Here is a 15,302-nt window from a genome sequence, read left to right on the forward strand (position 1 = left end):
ACTAAGTTGCAGAGGCCCTCACTAAGTAGTTGAGGCTGGCTGCGAACCTGCGATCCTCCTGTCTCACCCTCCCAAGTACTGGGATCACAAGCATGAGCCACCATGCCTAGCATTCTAAATTCATTTATATTTTAGCTGTTTAATTTTATAAGTAGTCACAGGAAACTGTATTTTAAATTATTGTTAGTATAGCCCGGGCGTGGTGGCGCACACTTGTAATCCCCGCGCTTGGGAGGCGGAGACAGGAGGATGGCGCTGGTTCAGAGCCAGCCTTGCTGGCTTAAGAGACCCTGTTTCCACATAAAACAGTTAAAAAATAGGTCTGGGAGTGTAGCCCGTGGGAGTGTAGCCTGGAGATAGAAGGGCTTCTTCCAGGAACCCCAGTACCACTGAAAAAAAAAATTATTGTTAGTATATTTAATATTTAACCATAAGTCTTAGTATTTATGTGTAGACCATTTGGACTGATGAAAAATTATAAGATTTAAAATTGTAACAATAAAAATAGACTACTTCACATTTAGGTGGACAGGCATATTCTCACCTGGTCAATTATAGTTTGAATTCACTCATGAAATTAACCTAACAATATAAAAAAAGTTGCCAATATAAATATTTAAAACTTTTATAGTGGCATAATTTATATTCTTTTCTTCGTAAGTACTATTAAAAATACTTACATGAACCTAGAAAATAGACAAGCATTTGAAAATACAATTAAACACCTATTTCAAAGATACACAAAAAACACATTCAAACATGACTCTTGATTGGATTAGCTCTCTGGGAGTTCCTTCCCATATCTTTCTGCCTTGGAGGAGCAGTGGTTCAGGTTAAGGGCAGAGGAGAAGCATCAGTCAAGAGTTCCCCTAGGTCCATGAACACATGGACCTTCTGCTCCTCTGCACACAAGTGAAAGGAAAGAATGTGAGGAAACAAACTCTCAGTCATTTAAATGTAAGGGTGTGCCCATCGGCAGTTGTTCCCAATCTCGTGTTTATAAATGCTTTTTCTATTTACAAAGATTTTTTTACATGATTCATTTGACTTTCAAATGACTCCATTAAATGGAATTAATGGGGCTACTAGCCTCATTTTACAGGCGAGAAACATGATCCTTGAAGAGATCGAGTGACCTTCTCATAGTCAAATACTGGTAAGCAAAGGCATGTTTAGAACCGGGGTTTTGATTTCTTGTTAAATATTCCTTCTATTAAACTACTTTGGTTTTCAGACAAATGAAGTAATTATAGTTTAATGGTAAAAATATCCTGCTTCTAAGAAGGCAGTTTCCTTTGGTACCCTTTTATGAGTAGGAGCAGTTTACAGAACAGGACAGACATGTATGTTATAAAATATTTGACACTATAATTGAATTATCCCTTCTGGGAAAGGCATTTAATCAATATGTTGAAAATTAGGAAACTTGAAAGTCATTTTGTTCTGTTACCTGATTTTTCTATCTTCATTGCACCAAGGAGATTGTAAAATGCAATTAAAGTGATAATATATCAAGCATCTAACACATTTTTCTTGTCCAGAAAAATTTGCTTTCCTATACTCTTCTTGAATTGAAAATGGGAAAATTTGGAAATTTACTTGGACAAAAATGTTACTGCTGGGCATGGTGGTGTACACTTGTAATCCCAGTACTTGGGAGGCTGAGACAGAAGGATTGCAGGTTCTCGGCCAGCCTCAGCTACTTGTGAGGCCCTCTGCAACTTAATGAGACCCTGTTTCAAATAAAAGAATGAAAAACGGGACTGGGGGTATAGCTCAGAGGTAGAATGCCCCTGAGTTCAATAACCCCCAGTACTGCAAAAAAAAAAATGTTATTACTAAGAACATTTTTGTACTTAATAATTTTGAAAATAGTTGAAGCTAAATTGCATTTTTTCATGGAAAAAAATGTCAGTATGGAAATAAATTTTTTCTTATCTAAATTCAGACCGAATACTATAGCATCAAAACATCTGCTACTGAGTCATTTTTGTTTTTACAAAATTTGCTATATATTGTTTGAATCCTTAGATATGTTATAAAACATAAAATTTCCAGGAGCAATCAATCAGGGAACAAAACAAAAATGAGTATAAAACTTCATTTCTTCTGTTTGGGAGAAAATAAAGGAGAAATCTGGTACATTAAACCAGGAACTGTTACTTGTCCTAGTCAATAGTTTTGAGTTTGTTTACTTTGCAAGTGAATAGTGCACTTTGTCTTCTTCTGTGGTACCGGGGGAATGAACCCAGGGATATCCTACACCCTCAGCCCTTTTTATTTTTTATTTTGAAGGACAGGATCTGGCTAAGTTGCTGAGGCTGGCCTCCAGCCTGCAGTCCTCCTGTCTCAGACTCCCGAATACTGGGATTACAGGCGTGTACCACCACACCCAGCCTGAATGATGTACTTTTTAAATGCACTTTACTATCCAATATTAATTAGCTCAAAAGAATATGACTCCTGCCTGATAAAATCTTTTCAGTCAGACTATCTAGGTACAAAATAATCCATTTCGAACTGTCAAGAAAAATGAATAATATTGACATATCACCAGGGCCAGCTATATGCTAACAAAGTGAGAAGGGAGGTAATTATATAGATCCTCATTTCAAAAGGTTGTCTGCTTTGCCTGATACTTTAGCAAAATATCCAGTTTGGTAGTGTAACAAGTAAACATGATAACTGAATCAAACAGCTTACAAAACAGCGTTCGTGTGGGCGTACAGCTTTTTAAAACGCTCTCATTGCTTAGTCCTGCCATTAGTGTTGGTATCTGTCCTGAAATGGCACCTACTCTGTTCCGCTTAGCTCTTTGGCACGCTTAGGTCAGCAAAAGCACTCCTTCCTGGGCTTCACTGCTTCCTCGGAAGAATGCACAGTATTCGGAACAAAACCACTTCGAACCCCTTCCCAGCCATCTTGAATACAAATCTCTCCCTTTTTAATCAGTTCGTAGATGTCTCTTGTCAGGATTGTGAAGGACTCCTCCACATTCGTGGCATCTTTCGCTGAGGTTTCTATGTACTTCATCCCACAGTCTGCTGACAGTTTTTCGGCTTCCTCCCTCGTAACTTGGCGTTGGGAGGCTAAATCGCACTTATGTCCCACCAGCAGAAATACGATCTGAAATGGCTGTACATACATTTTTGCTTCTTCTAGCCAATCTTTCACATGTTCAAAAGATCGTCGGTTAGTAATGTCAAATACTAAAAATCCACCAACTGAGTTGCGGTAATAGGATCGAGTTATTGATCTGAAAAAAAAGGGGGAAAAAAAAGAGTTGCATAAGGACAAGGTGTTACTTCCCCCTCCTTCAAACAGTGTAGCACCATAGTCAAATCTGAAGACCCTTAATATGACAACCAGAAGTTATAAACCAAATATAAAGTGTCATAAGTGAACAAAAATATTCTATGACACTAATATGCAAAGCCTGTTTCACACACTGAAACATTAAAGCAACAGTAATAGTTACTTTTCCATAGTTATATGTAGTTAGATGGTTACTTTTAGATAGATAAATAAATGCTTATTGGTATGTCATTTAGCAGTGTCTTATTTGTTTTAAAATATCTGATAGAATAATTATTGCAGTGCTGTGGTTAAAAATGGGCACATGGAAAGACTGGAAAGGGCAGGAATAAAAGACCTCAATGTGGCACCTTTCATTTTTTTATGAAATAACTTGATATTTAATTCATATGGACCTGGCCATCTGGATGTTAGGTTTCGAATTCTGATCTTTTAGGCTTCAGATTCAGATGTACTTGTCCTTGGGGGTACAGTTTTCCCTAAAACAATTGGGCATCTCTGTTGCCAACCATTTGGGAAAGAGGCAGGCCTTCGGGTGGAAAAACTGAACTTAAAAAGCAGATCTTGCTGGGCATGGTGATGCATGCTTGTAATCCTAGTACTTGGGAGGCTGAGACTGGAGAATTGCAGGTTCAAGGACTGCCTCAGAAATTAATGAGGCTCTTAGCAACCAAGTAAGACTCTGTTTCTAAATAAGAAATAAAATAGGGCTGGGGGTATAGCTTGGAGGTAGAATGCCTCTGGTTTCAATTTCTAGTACAAGAAAAAAAAAAAAAGAAAAGAAAAGCAGGTCTTACAGAGTTATTGAGGAAGCACTTACCTTTTTTTTGACCTTTCTCCCTTAGGTTTTTAGAAGTTTTTGAAGGTATTATGAGGATGTAAGGAAGGGACCCTAAAAGAACTAGAGAGGTGGTCCTCCCAATAAAGAACTTAACAGTCGATGATGAGTAAGAATTTTTAATAAGTGATAATACCTTGTTGAATATTAATTTATATTTATTTTCTACTGGGTTTTGAAAGTCTCACTGAATGAATGGATGACTTTAAGAAAGGAGAAAAAGCCGGGTGTGGTGGCGCACGCTTGTAATCCCCACGCTAGGGAGGCGGAGACAGGAGGATGGCGCAGGTGAGAAACTGTTTTTTTTTTGTGTTTTTTTTTAATAGGGCTGTGGCTGTAGCTCTGAGGTAGAACACTACTGGGTTCAATCAGTACTGAAAAGAAAGAAGAAAGGAAGGGAGGGAGGGGAGGAAAGAAATAACTATGCTAGTTTTTTCTACTCTGAAGGCTACACTATCAGCAAATCTTATTCCACTTCCAAAGTAATCATGTCCTCAGAATATTCTTTCCACCTTCTGCCTCAACTGCACTCTGCTTCCTCTGAGGCATGCTCCTGTGTTCACTGTGTGGCATCAGCAGAGGTTGGCTTCTGTTTCCCCAATTATTCCTTCCCAACCCTTGCTGTAGGAGGAGAAAACAACAACAACAACAACAACAACAACAACAACAACAACAACCCTGCTCCTTTGAGGCTCCTGCCATCTGGCTCGATCAGCTGCCAATTGCTTGGTCATTCTCCATGTACCACGATTTTACAGTTTACTTTTTTTTTTCTTTCTATCTTAATTCCTGTCATCCTGCCTACTGATTTCTTCATTTTTCTTTGTGTGGGTATGTGTGTTTCTGGGGACTGAACCCATGGGAATCCTACTCTGAGCTCTACCCTCAGCCTTTATTATTTTCTGCTTTTTGAAACTGGGTCTCACTAGGTTGCTGAGAATCCTGCTACAATGCTAAGACTGTCCTTGAACCTGCGATTTTCCTGTCTCAGCCCACCAAGTACTGGGATTATAGGTGTGTGCCACCATGCCCAGCTTGATTTCTTTTTCTTTCTTTTTTTGGGTACTGGAGATTGAACCCAGGGGCATTCCATTGCTGAGCCCTACCCCCAACACTATTTTATTATTTTGAAACAGGGTCTCATTAAGTTGCAGAAGGCCTCCCTACGTTGCTGGGGCTGGCAATCCTCTTGTCTCAGCTTCCCAAGTACTGGGATTACAAGCATGTGCTGCCATGTAACCCAGCTTGTTTCTTAAAAAAAAAAAAATGCTAGGAGCAGTGGTGCATGCTTGTAATCATAGTATTTGGGAGGCTTAGACAAGAGGCTCCCAGGTTCTTGACTAGCTTGAGTAACTTAGTGAGATCTTGTTTCAAAAATAAAAAATAAAATAGGGCTGAGATGTGTAGCTCAGAGGAAGAATGCCTCTGGGTTCAATTCCTAGTACCACAATAAACGAACAAACAAATAATTGTATTGGTGCATTGTAACTATACAGCACAGTGAGATTAAACATGATACTTTTATAAATACATACATCACTTGGTGTATTTCTCTCCAGATTCTACCCCACCTGTATGTGTTAGTAAGGTTGGCAGTGATACCTTCATTTATAGACAAAACATGTTTCCTTGCCTTCCCCTTTCACTATCCTGGGCCTTTTGTTCTTCCATATAATTTTTTTTTTTTGGTAGTACTAGGGGTAGAATCCAGGGGCTTTTCTACCTCTGGGCTATACTCTCAGACCTATTTTATATTTTTATTTGGAAACAGGATCTCACTAAGTTGCTGAGAGCCTCACTAAGTAGCTGAGGCTGGCTTTGAACCTGTGGGATCCTCCTGTCTCAGCCTCCCAAGTGCTAGGATTACAAGCGTGCGCCACCACGCCTGGCTCTTCCATATCAATTTTTGGACTGTTATTTTTTCTAGCTCTGTGAAGAATAATATATTTTTTATTTTTTTTTTTTTTGCGGTACTGGGGATGGAACCAGAGGTATTCTACCTCTGAACTACCCCGCCCCCCAGCCCTATTTTTTATTCTTTTATTTTTGAAACAGGGTCTCACTGAGTTGCAAAGGGCCTCACTAAGTAATAGCTGAGGCTATCAGCAAATCACGATCCTCCTGCCTCAGCCTCCCAAATGCTGGGATTTCAAGCATGCACTACCATGCCTGGCTGACATTGATAATTTGATAGGAACTGCATTGAATCTATATTGTTTTTGGCAATATGGCCATTTATTCTGCCTATTCTAAAGCATGGGAAGTCTTTCCATTTTCTAAGGTCTTCATTAATTTCTTTCTAAAGTGTTTTAAATTTTTTTTGGTGCTGGGAATTGATGGGCTGGTCAATGTCATCTCCCACTTTCTTGATTTCTTCATTTTTAATGAATGTTTCCTTCCACTATTTCCTTCTTGTCTGTTTCCTTTTCATTGTTAGAAATACTATTTCCCAAAAAGCAAATTTACATAGTCCACTTCTCAAGTAAAATCTCTCTGCCTGCCAGCATATTTTTTACTGTGTTAATCCTTTAATTTCATCAAGATTTATAATCCACTGACCAACTCTATCACTTTCTATCAATATTAGCCACCTATTTTTACCTTCATCCATATAGTAGACTGCCATTATAATAACTCAATCCCTCTCCATCACATTCCTCTGTGAAAACTCTGTCTCTAGATCAGTCTAGCATGCAAATGAATGCTTCTGAAGAAAGACACTCAAACAGGCAGGCTGGTATCAGTATGAATTAATTATAACCAATCCCAAGTGGGCATTCAACAAAGCCAAGGAATATTGCTAGTATTAGAAGAAACGCAAACACTTGTGTTCAAGGGCAGTGCTCTCACGAAGTGTTCTTTCTCCCTCCTCCCACTTTCTGGATCCAAGCTACTGTCTTTCTAACTGTGAGAGGCATGCAGATGCCATGTGTGATTTGCTCACTGCTGAACACCCAGTGGTTTTCAAGTTTCTGATACACAGTGGGTACTCAATATATCTTAGTGAATGAATGAATGAATGAATGGTCGATTTGGTTAAGAGTCATGGAACACAGCTGTTGGGGAAAAGAGATATGACAGAGAAGAGTAAGGAAATTTGAGGGAAATGGATAAGAGCAGTGCAGAAAAGGAAACTGTCCCATATATTAGTTCTGTTAGTAGTGTGGTCTTAACCTCTCATATCAGGGTTACTGAGTTGCTATGAGTCTATCAGCAGGGGAGGAAACACTCAGAAATGCATGCATTCTAAAGCTATGTCCCATTAAAATACAGAAGCCAGCAATCTTTTTGAGATTTTTTTGGGGAAGGGACCATTTAATCAAAAAAATCCCTTTTTTTTTGTGAAACCAAAAAAAGCAAGTTATAGATCTTATACCCCCTACCAAGAAAAAGGTGTATAATACTTGGTGGACCTTTTTGGATTTCGGAGTAAACTTATATAGTATGACATGTTTCTCTGACCCATTAAGTGAGGGACTCAAAAGGCTACCAGCTGGCTGGGCATGGTGGCACACAGTTATAATCCCAGTACTTGGAGGCTGAGACAGGAGGATTACAGGTTTGTGGCCAGCCTCAGCTACTTAATGAGGCCCTCCACAACTTAGAGAGACCGTGTTTCAAAATAAAGAATAAAAAAGGTAGAATGCTCCTGGGTTTCAACCCTAGTACCAAAAAAAAAAAAAAAAAAAAAAAAAAAGACTACCAGTTTTAACAGTACTGAAAGCAAGAGAAGCATGTTTGGTTGGTCTAAGCTACAAGTTGATGAACTTTGTCACATGGGCCATCAGACCTAATGGTGAATGCCTAAAGTGCCTATAGTTGAGTGGGATGCTTATTAACTAAGGGAAGCATCCACTGGACAAAGGCCATTACTGTGTGTGTGTGTGTGTGTGTGTGTGTGTGTGTGTGTGTATGTGTGTTACTGAGGATTTTGATACAGGGACATTCTACCTCTGAGCTACATCCCCAGACCTATTTTATTTTTTTTGTTTTGAAAAAGGGTCTCACCAGGGTGCTGCAAGTCTCACTAAGTTGCTGAGGTTGTCCTGGAACCTGTGATCCTCCTATCTCAGCCTCTAAGTACTGAGATTATAGGAATGAGCTACCATGCCCAACTAGTTATTAGATGTTTTTTGTTTTGGGGTAGTACTGGGGATGGAACTCAGGGGCATCCTACCTCCAAGATATATGCCCAGCCCTATTTTATTCTTTATCTTGAAACAGGGCCTCATTAAGTTGCAAAGCCTGCTTGCAAACCTTTCTCAGCCTCCCAAGTACTGGGATTACAAGTGTGTGCCACCATGTCCATCTTGCTGTTACTTTTGTTCTTTCAGTATTAAAGACAGAACCTTGGGGCATTCTGCCTCCAAGATATACCCTCAGCCCTATTTTTTATCCTTTATTTTGAAACAGGGTCTCACTAAGTTGCAGAGGGCCTCACAAAATAGATGAGGCTGGCTCAGACCTGTAATTCTCCTGTTTCAGCCTCCCAAATACTGGGATTACAAGTGTGTACCACCATACCTGGTGTGCTATTAGACTTTTAAAACTAGTTTTTGGTGTGTAGCCTGGCTTTGTCAGACATTAATTGTCTGGTTGTATAACACCTAATGACCTTGCAATCTATGAGCTCACCATGAGTTGGTGTTCTTTGATTCACCAGGCTGGACCTTTGCCTCCAGGCAGAAGTCATATATACAGAGTATGGGGTGGGACCTGAATGGAGGCTGGAGTAACAAGGCTTACACACCCAGCATGTCTATTCCTGCACTAGCCTCTGAACTCACGGTCATATTTGGATTTCCTTATCACTAATCAGGAAAAAATTCAAGTCTGCTTTACAAATGGCTCTACCCATGGTTAGTATCAGTCAGTCCCACTCTGGGGTAAACTTGAAGATCAGTGGAAAAGGGAAACTCTCCTACTTGTGGAAGTTCTAGAGGTATAACTCACTGTCTACTTTTTCCAAGGGAAGAGATGGAGAGAAGTATGTAAAGATCCACAGTGATTCATGAGCAGAGGACAACGGGTAGGTATGTTGGAAGAAAACAAGACTGATTACAGAAGGTTTGAGGAAGAGGCATGTTGATGATTCTGTGTTATTTGAATACTTGTATCTTATGTGAATGTTTACCAAAAGCCGCTGCCAGGCAGGCGTGGTTTTTTTTTTTTTTTTTTTTTGTGGTACTGGGGTTCCTGGAAGCCCTTCTACCTCTGGTATACACTCCCACGGGTTATACTCCCAGACCTATTTTTTTAACATTTTTATGTGGAAACAGAGTCTCTTAAGCCAGCGAGGCTGGCTCCGAACCAGCGCGATCCTCCTGTCTCCGCCTCCCAAGTGCGGGGATTACAAGTGTGCGCCACCACGCCCGGCCAAGGCAGGCGTTCTTAATGATTCGCGGAACAAAGTGGCCGGAACTATAGGCATCACTTAACACTTCACTTTAGCTTGAATTCAAAGTGTTCATGGTACAGAGATGCCAGCTGTGCCTGGGCTCGGTGGGACGCTTACATGGGCTGGCCTGGACTGTTACTGCTTACAAGCCTGGCTTTCCAGATGCTACAGACACCGTGGATCATTATCGTACTTATGGAGGGGACGGCCAATATGTCCTCATTGTAAGGTATTTAGCCTAGAGTCAGGTCATCCAAACAACATCATCCATGAATTTATACATACACAAACACACAGACACATACACATACGTGTGTGTGTGTGTGTGTGTGTGTGTGTGTGTGTGTGTGAGACTAGGGATTGAACCTAGGGGCATTCTATCTCTGAGCTATACCCCTAAGCTCTATTTTTTTTTTTTTTTTGGTGATTCTGGGGTTCCTGGAAACCCTTCTATCTCTGGGCTACACTCCTAGACCTATTTTATATTATTTTTATTTGGAAAAAAGGTCTCTCAAGTCAGGGAGGCTGACTTCGAACCTGCGCGATCCTCCTGTCTCCACCTCCCAATTGCAGGGATTACAAGTGTGCGACACCACGCCTGGCTCTATTTTTTTTTGGGGGGGGTACTGGGAATGGAACCCAGGGGCATTCTATTTCGAAGCTACACCCCCAGCCCTATTTATTTTTTATTTTTTATTTTGAAACAGGGTCTCACTGAGTTGTGGAGGGTCTCACTAAGTAGTAGCTGAGGCTGTCCTCGAACGGTGAACCTCCTGTCTCAGCTTCCCAAATGCTGGGATTACAAGTGTGTGCCACTATGCCAGGCTTCTATTTTTATTTTGAAACAGGGTCTCACTAATTTGCAGAGGGCTTCACTAAGTAGCTGAGGCTGGCTGGGAAACTGCGATCCTCCTGTCTCAGGCTCCCAAGTACTGGGATTACAAGTGTGTGCCACCAATTTAGTCATGGTATTCTACATAAATAATTCACTTAACTGTGGCAGAGATCGGGAAAAGGGCTGATATGAAGGAATTTTCTGATTTGATCCTGTCACTATCACCTAGAGGCATCTGGCCCTATAAAACTGTGAGGCAAAGCTAGATGCGCACATGCCTGTAATCCCAGAATTTAGGAGGCTGAGGCAGAAGAATCACTGGTTAGAGGATTGCGAGGTAATTTAGCAAGGGCCTGTTCCAAAATAAAAATAAAATGGAACTGGGACTGTAGCCCAGAGATAGAATATCATTGGGTTCAACCCACTGTACTGCAAAAAACAAAACAAAACAAAACCCCGTACAACAGTTTATTAGAATGAATTTTATGCCCATGTCTAAGGGGTGGCACCTTGTAAGGTTTTGATGGGATCCTTCAGGATGTATATGTTCTAAATTATTGAGCAATGTAGTAAATGACATTTTCCCCAGAAACAGAAGTTGTAGCATGGGAAGCAAAGGGCGGAAGTGGGTGATGGTTCCTCTCACAATTGTACCTAATGAGTCACTAAAACTTTTTGTTGCTTCTAATCCCTGTGACCCTGAATTTTGCTGATGTAAAACGTTTTAGTATTCACAGGAGAAATGCTTTCACTAGGGAACCCTGTGATGCTTCTACTGAATTAGCAACTGAAGCTGCCAACTGGACATTTGGGGCTTCTTATGGCACTGGGCGAGCAGGCAGAAAGGCCACAGCAGCATGGGGACCACACAGCAGCATGGGGACCACACGGGCTTCCTGTGCTTCTTGTTGCTCAGAACTCACAGGGCCTTTGCTCATTGCAAGCCAGGTCCTCCAGCTTCCTGCCAATCCTGTATGTCTCAAACATGCTTCTTTGAGTTTTCCTCCTCCTCCTCCTCCTCCTCCTCCTCCTCCTCCTCCTCCTCCTCCTCCTCCTCCTCCTCCTCCTCCTCCTTCTTCTTCTTCTTCTGTGTTACTGAGGGATAGAACCCAGGGATGTTTTGACTCTAACCTATACCCCAGCCCTATTTTATTTTGCTCTACGTATTTATTTATTTTTGTGATATTTAGGTTTGAGCTTAGGGGTGCTCTACCTTTGAGCTATACCCCTAGCCATTTATTTATTTATTTATTTATTTATTTATTTATTTATTTATTTACCGCCATACTGGGGATTGAACCCAGGGGCATTCTACCTCTGAGCTATACTCCCAATCCTACCTGCTAAGTAGCTGAGGCTGGCTGTGAACCTGTGATTCTCCTGTTCCAGCCTCCCAAGTACTGGGTTTACAAGCGTGTGCCACCTCTCCCAGCTCTATTTTTTGTTTTGAAACAGGATTTTGATAGGTTGCTGAGAGTGTTGCTAAGTTGTTGAGGCTGATCTTAAACCTGCCATCCTCCTGTCTCGCCCTCACTATTAATGGGATTGCAGGCATCCGCCACAACACCAGCTTATTTATGTTGTTTTTTAATTTTTTTTGTGGTTCTGGGTAATAAACATAGGGGCATACTACCTCTGAGTTACACCCCAACCCTATTTTATTTGGAAGCAGGTATTGCTAGGTTGATGCAAGCCTCACTGAGTTTCTGATCCACCTGTCTCAGCCTCCCAACTACTGGGATAACAGGAGTGTGCCACTGTACCTTGCTCTCTTAACAAATTTCTAAGCATACACTACCGTATTATTAATTATATTATACACATCTAGAAATTTCTCATCCTAGCTGGGCACGGTGGCACACGCCTGTAATCCCAGTACTTAGGAGACTGAACCAGGAGGATTACAGATTTGAGGCCAGTCTCAGCAACTTAGCGAGACCCTGTTTCAAAATAAAAAAATAGAGGCCAGGCATGGTGGTGCATGCTTGTAATCTTAGTACTTGGGAGGCCGAGACAGGAGGATTGCAGGTTCAAGGATAGTCTTGGCATCAACCTAGCCAGACCCTGTTTCCAAATTAAAAAAAAAAATAGTGCTGGGGGTCTGTTGCTCAGAGGTAGAACGATCCCGGCCTCAACCCCCAGTGCTTCACAAAAAATAAATAAACAAGTAATAGGACTGGGGAGTATAGTTCAGAGGTAGAATGCCACTAAGTTCCCTTGAAGTTCATCCTTGTGCGTGCATTTGCTTTAGAGTAATAGAAAAAAAAATGGTCACCTTGTTTATGTAAAAACTTTTAGCTACTTAATTTCCCCCCCTGAAATTCTTAGACAAATGATTATATGACAGCACTAGAGTTTGTTTATATTTACAAAGAATTACTTAATATATCCTTAATCCAATCAAGTGTGAATGATATGCCTTGAAGAAAATAGAATCTTTTTGACACAAATGACTACTGAAGTTCTAAAAAATGTTAGTGACATCACACATAGTTATCTAGTTTCCTGGAAGGCACTGAAAATAATATGCTATTGTCACATGAAGGACAAAATTCTACAGGCCCTGGAATGCTCAAGATTACTTAAAGTAGTAACATTTATTTACTTATTCATTCACTCATTCATTTACTTATGCATGGGATTGAACTCAGAGGCATTCTACCTCTGTGCGACACCCCTAGCCCCATTTTATTTTTATTTTGCAAAAGGGTCTCTCTAGGTTGATGAGAGCCTCACTACTTGCTGAGGCTGTCCTGAAACCTTCTATCCTCCTATCTCAGCCTCCCAAGTACTGGGATTACAAGTATGTGTTGCCATGCCTGGCTAGTTACTTGTATTTAAAACTTTAAGTGATCATCTTTGTTGGTATGGTCCTTAATGAAAGTGTATAAGAGTCTTAGCAGATCAACAAAATATTGAGCACTTGTGACTCAGATGAAATGAACCAGATGGCCGGGCGTGGTGGTGCATGTTAGTAGTCCCAGCATTCAGACGCTGAGACAGGAGGATCTGAGTTTGCAGCCAGCCTCGGCTACTTAGTGAGGCCCTTTGCAACTCAGTGAGACCCTGTTTAAAAATAAAGACTAAAAAAGTAGGGCTGGAGGTGTAGCTCAGAGGTAGAATGCCCCTGGGTTCCATCCCCAGTACTGCAATAAATAAATAAATAAGACTTCCGGGAAGATGGTGACCGAGAAAAGCGGGGCTTAAGAGCCCCACTAACAACAAATCTCCATTACCACAAAATCAGCGCCTTTCAAAGCCAGAAAACAACATCACCAGAGAAACAAAAAAAATCACCAGGCTCCAGAGAGAAAGCGGACTGAGAACAGAGCCACAGAGGAGATCCTCACGCCCGAGGACGCGGCTTCACGCCCAAGGACGCGGCAGCAGCGCCATACTGCCGGCGGCACCGGCGAATTCACGGGACGGCCACAGCAAGCCGAGGGGAGCCTCTGCGGAACAGCCAGGCGGGATTTCTCGGCACACAGGGCATCTAAAGCTCCCAGTGGCTGAGCTCAGCACACGCTGCAGGGATTCAGAGTAGAAATCAAAACCAAGAAAAAAAACGCCAGCCCCACAGCCGAGGGCGTAGCAGCGGCGCCATATTGCCACTGGCGGCAGCAGCACCGAATTCACCGAATTCAGTACAGCTACATCTGCGTACTCAAGAACAGTGAGTCAAATTGCGGGCCACAGCGGAGAAATCCCAGTACTGTACTCACTGGGACTTGACCCAGTGGGAGAGGGACGGTGGCAGTGATATCACACCATAGGAGAACGTGCAACCTGGCACCCCCCACAGTCTAAAGCAGCCTCTATTGACTCCCTGGGTCGGAGACTCTGTGATACAACCCAGTAAAGGAGTAGTGGGGTCTGAGAAGTGAAGTCATAGTGACCCAAGGGAAGAACCCAGAGAAGGCACAAACTTCCGAAATCATGGGAAAGAGGAATAATACTGGAGCAATGAATGCTCACAACCCCACAACATCAGAACCCGATAAAACAGAAAATCAGAGATTTCTAGAAGATCAAATCAGGAAAATAACTGTAGAAATAATAGAGGTGCTTCAAAAAGAACTCAGAGAGAGCCAAAAAGAGATAAAGGATGCAATCAATGAAGTAAAGGCCTCAATTCAAAGCACAAACAACCGATTAGACCACATGGAGAACAGAATCTCGCTCTTAGAAGATGATCATTCCAAAAATGAACGCATAGTTTCTAATCTAGAAAAAAATATCCGACAGCAGGAATCTGATATTGAAGAAATATGGGCCCATTTTAAGAGAGCTAACCTAAGAATAATTGGAATAGAGGAGGGAAAAGAAAGTGAAACCAAAGGGATCAACAATCTCTTCAAGGAAGTAATAGCAGAAAATTTTCCAGACATAGAGCAAGAGGTCCAGGAAACGTATAGAACTCCCTTTAGACAGGATTGGAGAAGAGGATCCCCACGCCACATAATTGTCAAAATGACCAATGTGGAAGCCAAGCAGAGAATCTTAAAGGCAACAAAAACAAAGGGCCAAGTGACATTCAGAGGCAAACCAATTAGAATCACTCCAGACTTCCCAAACCAAGTTATGAGAGCCAGAAGGGCTTGGAGTAACATATTCCAAACTCTGAAAGAAAACAACTTCCAGCCAAAATTTCCTACCCAGCAAAACTTTCTATCAAATTAGATGGAGAAATAAGAAGCTTCCATGACAAACAGAAACTGAAGGAATTTATGTCTTCAAAACCAGCACTAGAGAAAATACTCAAAGAGATTAACTACAAAGAAGAAATAGGTAACACACATCAGAACTAGAGAAACAAGATTTTCCATCCAACAGACAACTAAGATTGGTTATTTGTGGAGATTCATTATTTATGTTAGTCTTTTACCTATCTCTAAAGGGTATTGTTTGCCTTTACT

General features: G+C 41.3%; 1 protein-coding gene across 1 annotated transcript in view; it reads right to left on the reverse strand.

Annotated features, from left to right (window-relative positions):
* Positions 1 to 2,829: 2,829 nt before the first annotated feature.
* RAB39A (RAB39A, member RAS oncogene family) overlaps positions 2,830 to 15,302 on the reverse strand; it is a gene marked incomplete at its 3' end in the record, with an annotated part of 36,760 nt that continues 24,287 nt past the window's right edge. Inside the window, exon 2 of the mRNA XM_080710239.1 lies at positions 2,830 to 3,256. Within this exon, the coding sequence (XP_080566365.1) occupies positions 2,830 to 3,256 (427 nt within the window). The remainder of the gene's footprint in view (positions 3,257 to 15,302) is intronic.

This window comes from Muscardinus avellanarius (genome assembly GCF_963383645.1).
Source record: "Muscardinus avellanarius genome assembly, chromosome: 1".
Lineage (NCBI taxonomy): Eukaryota > Metazoa > Chordata > Mammalia > Rodentia > Gliridae > Muscardinus > Muscardinus avellanarius.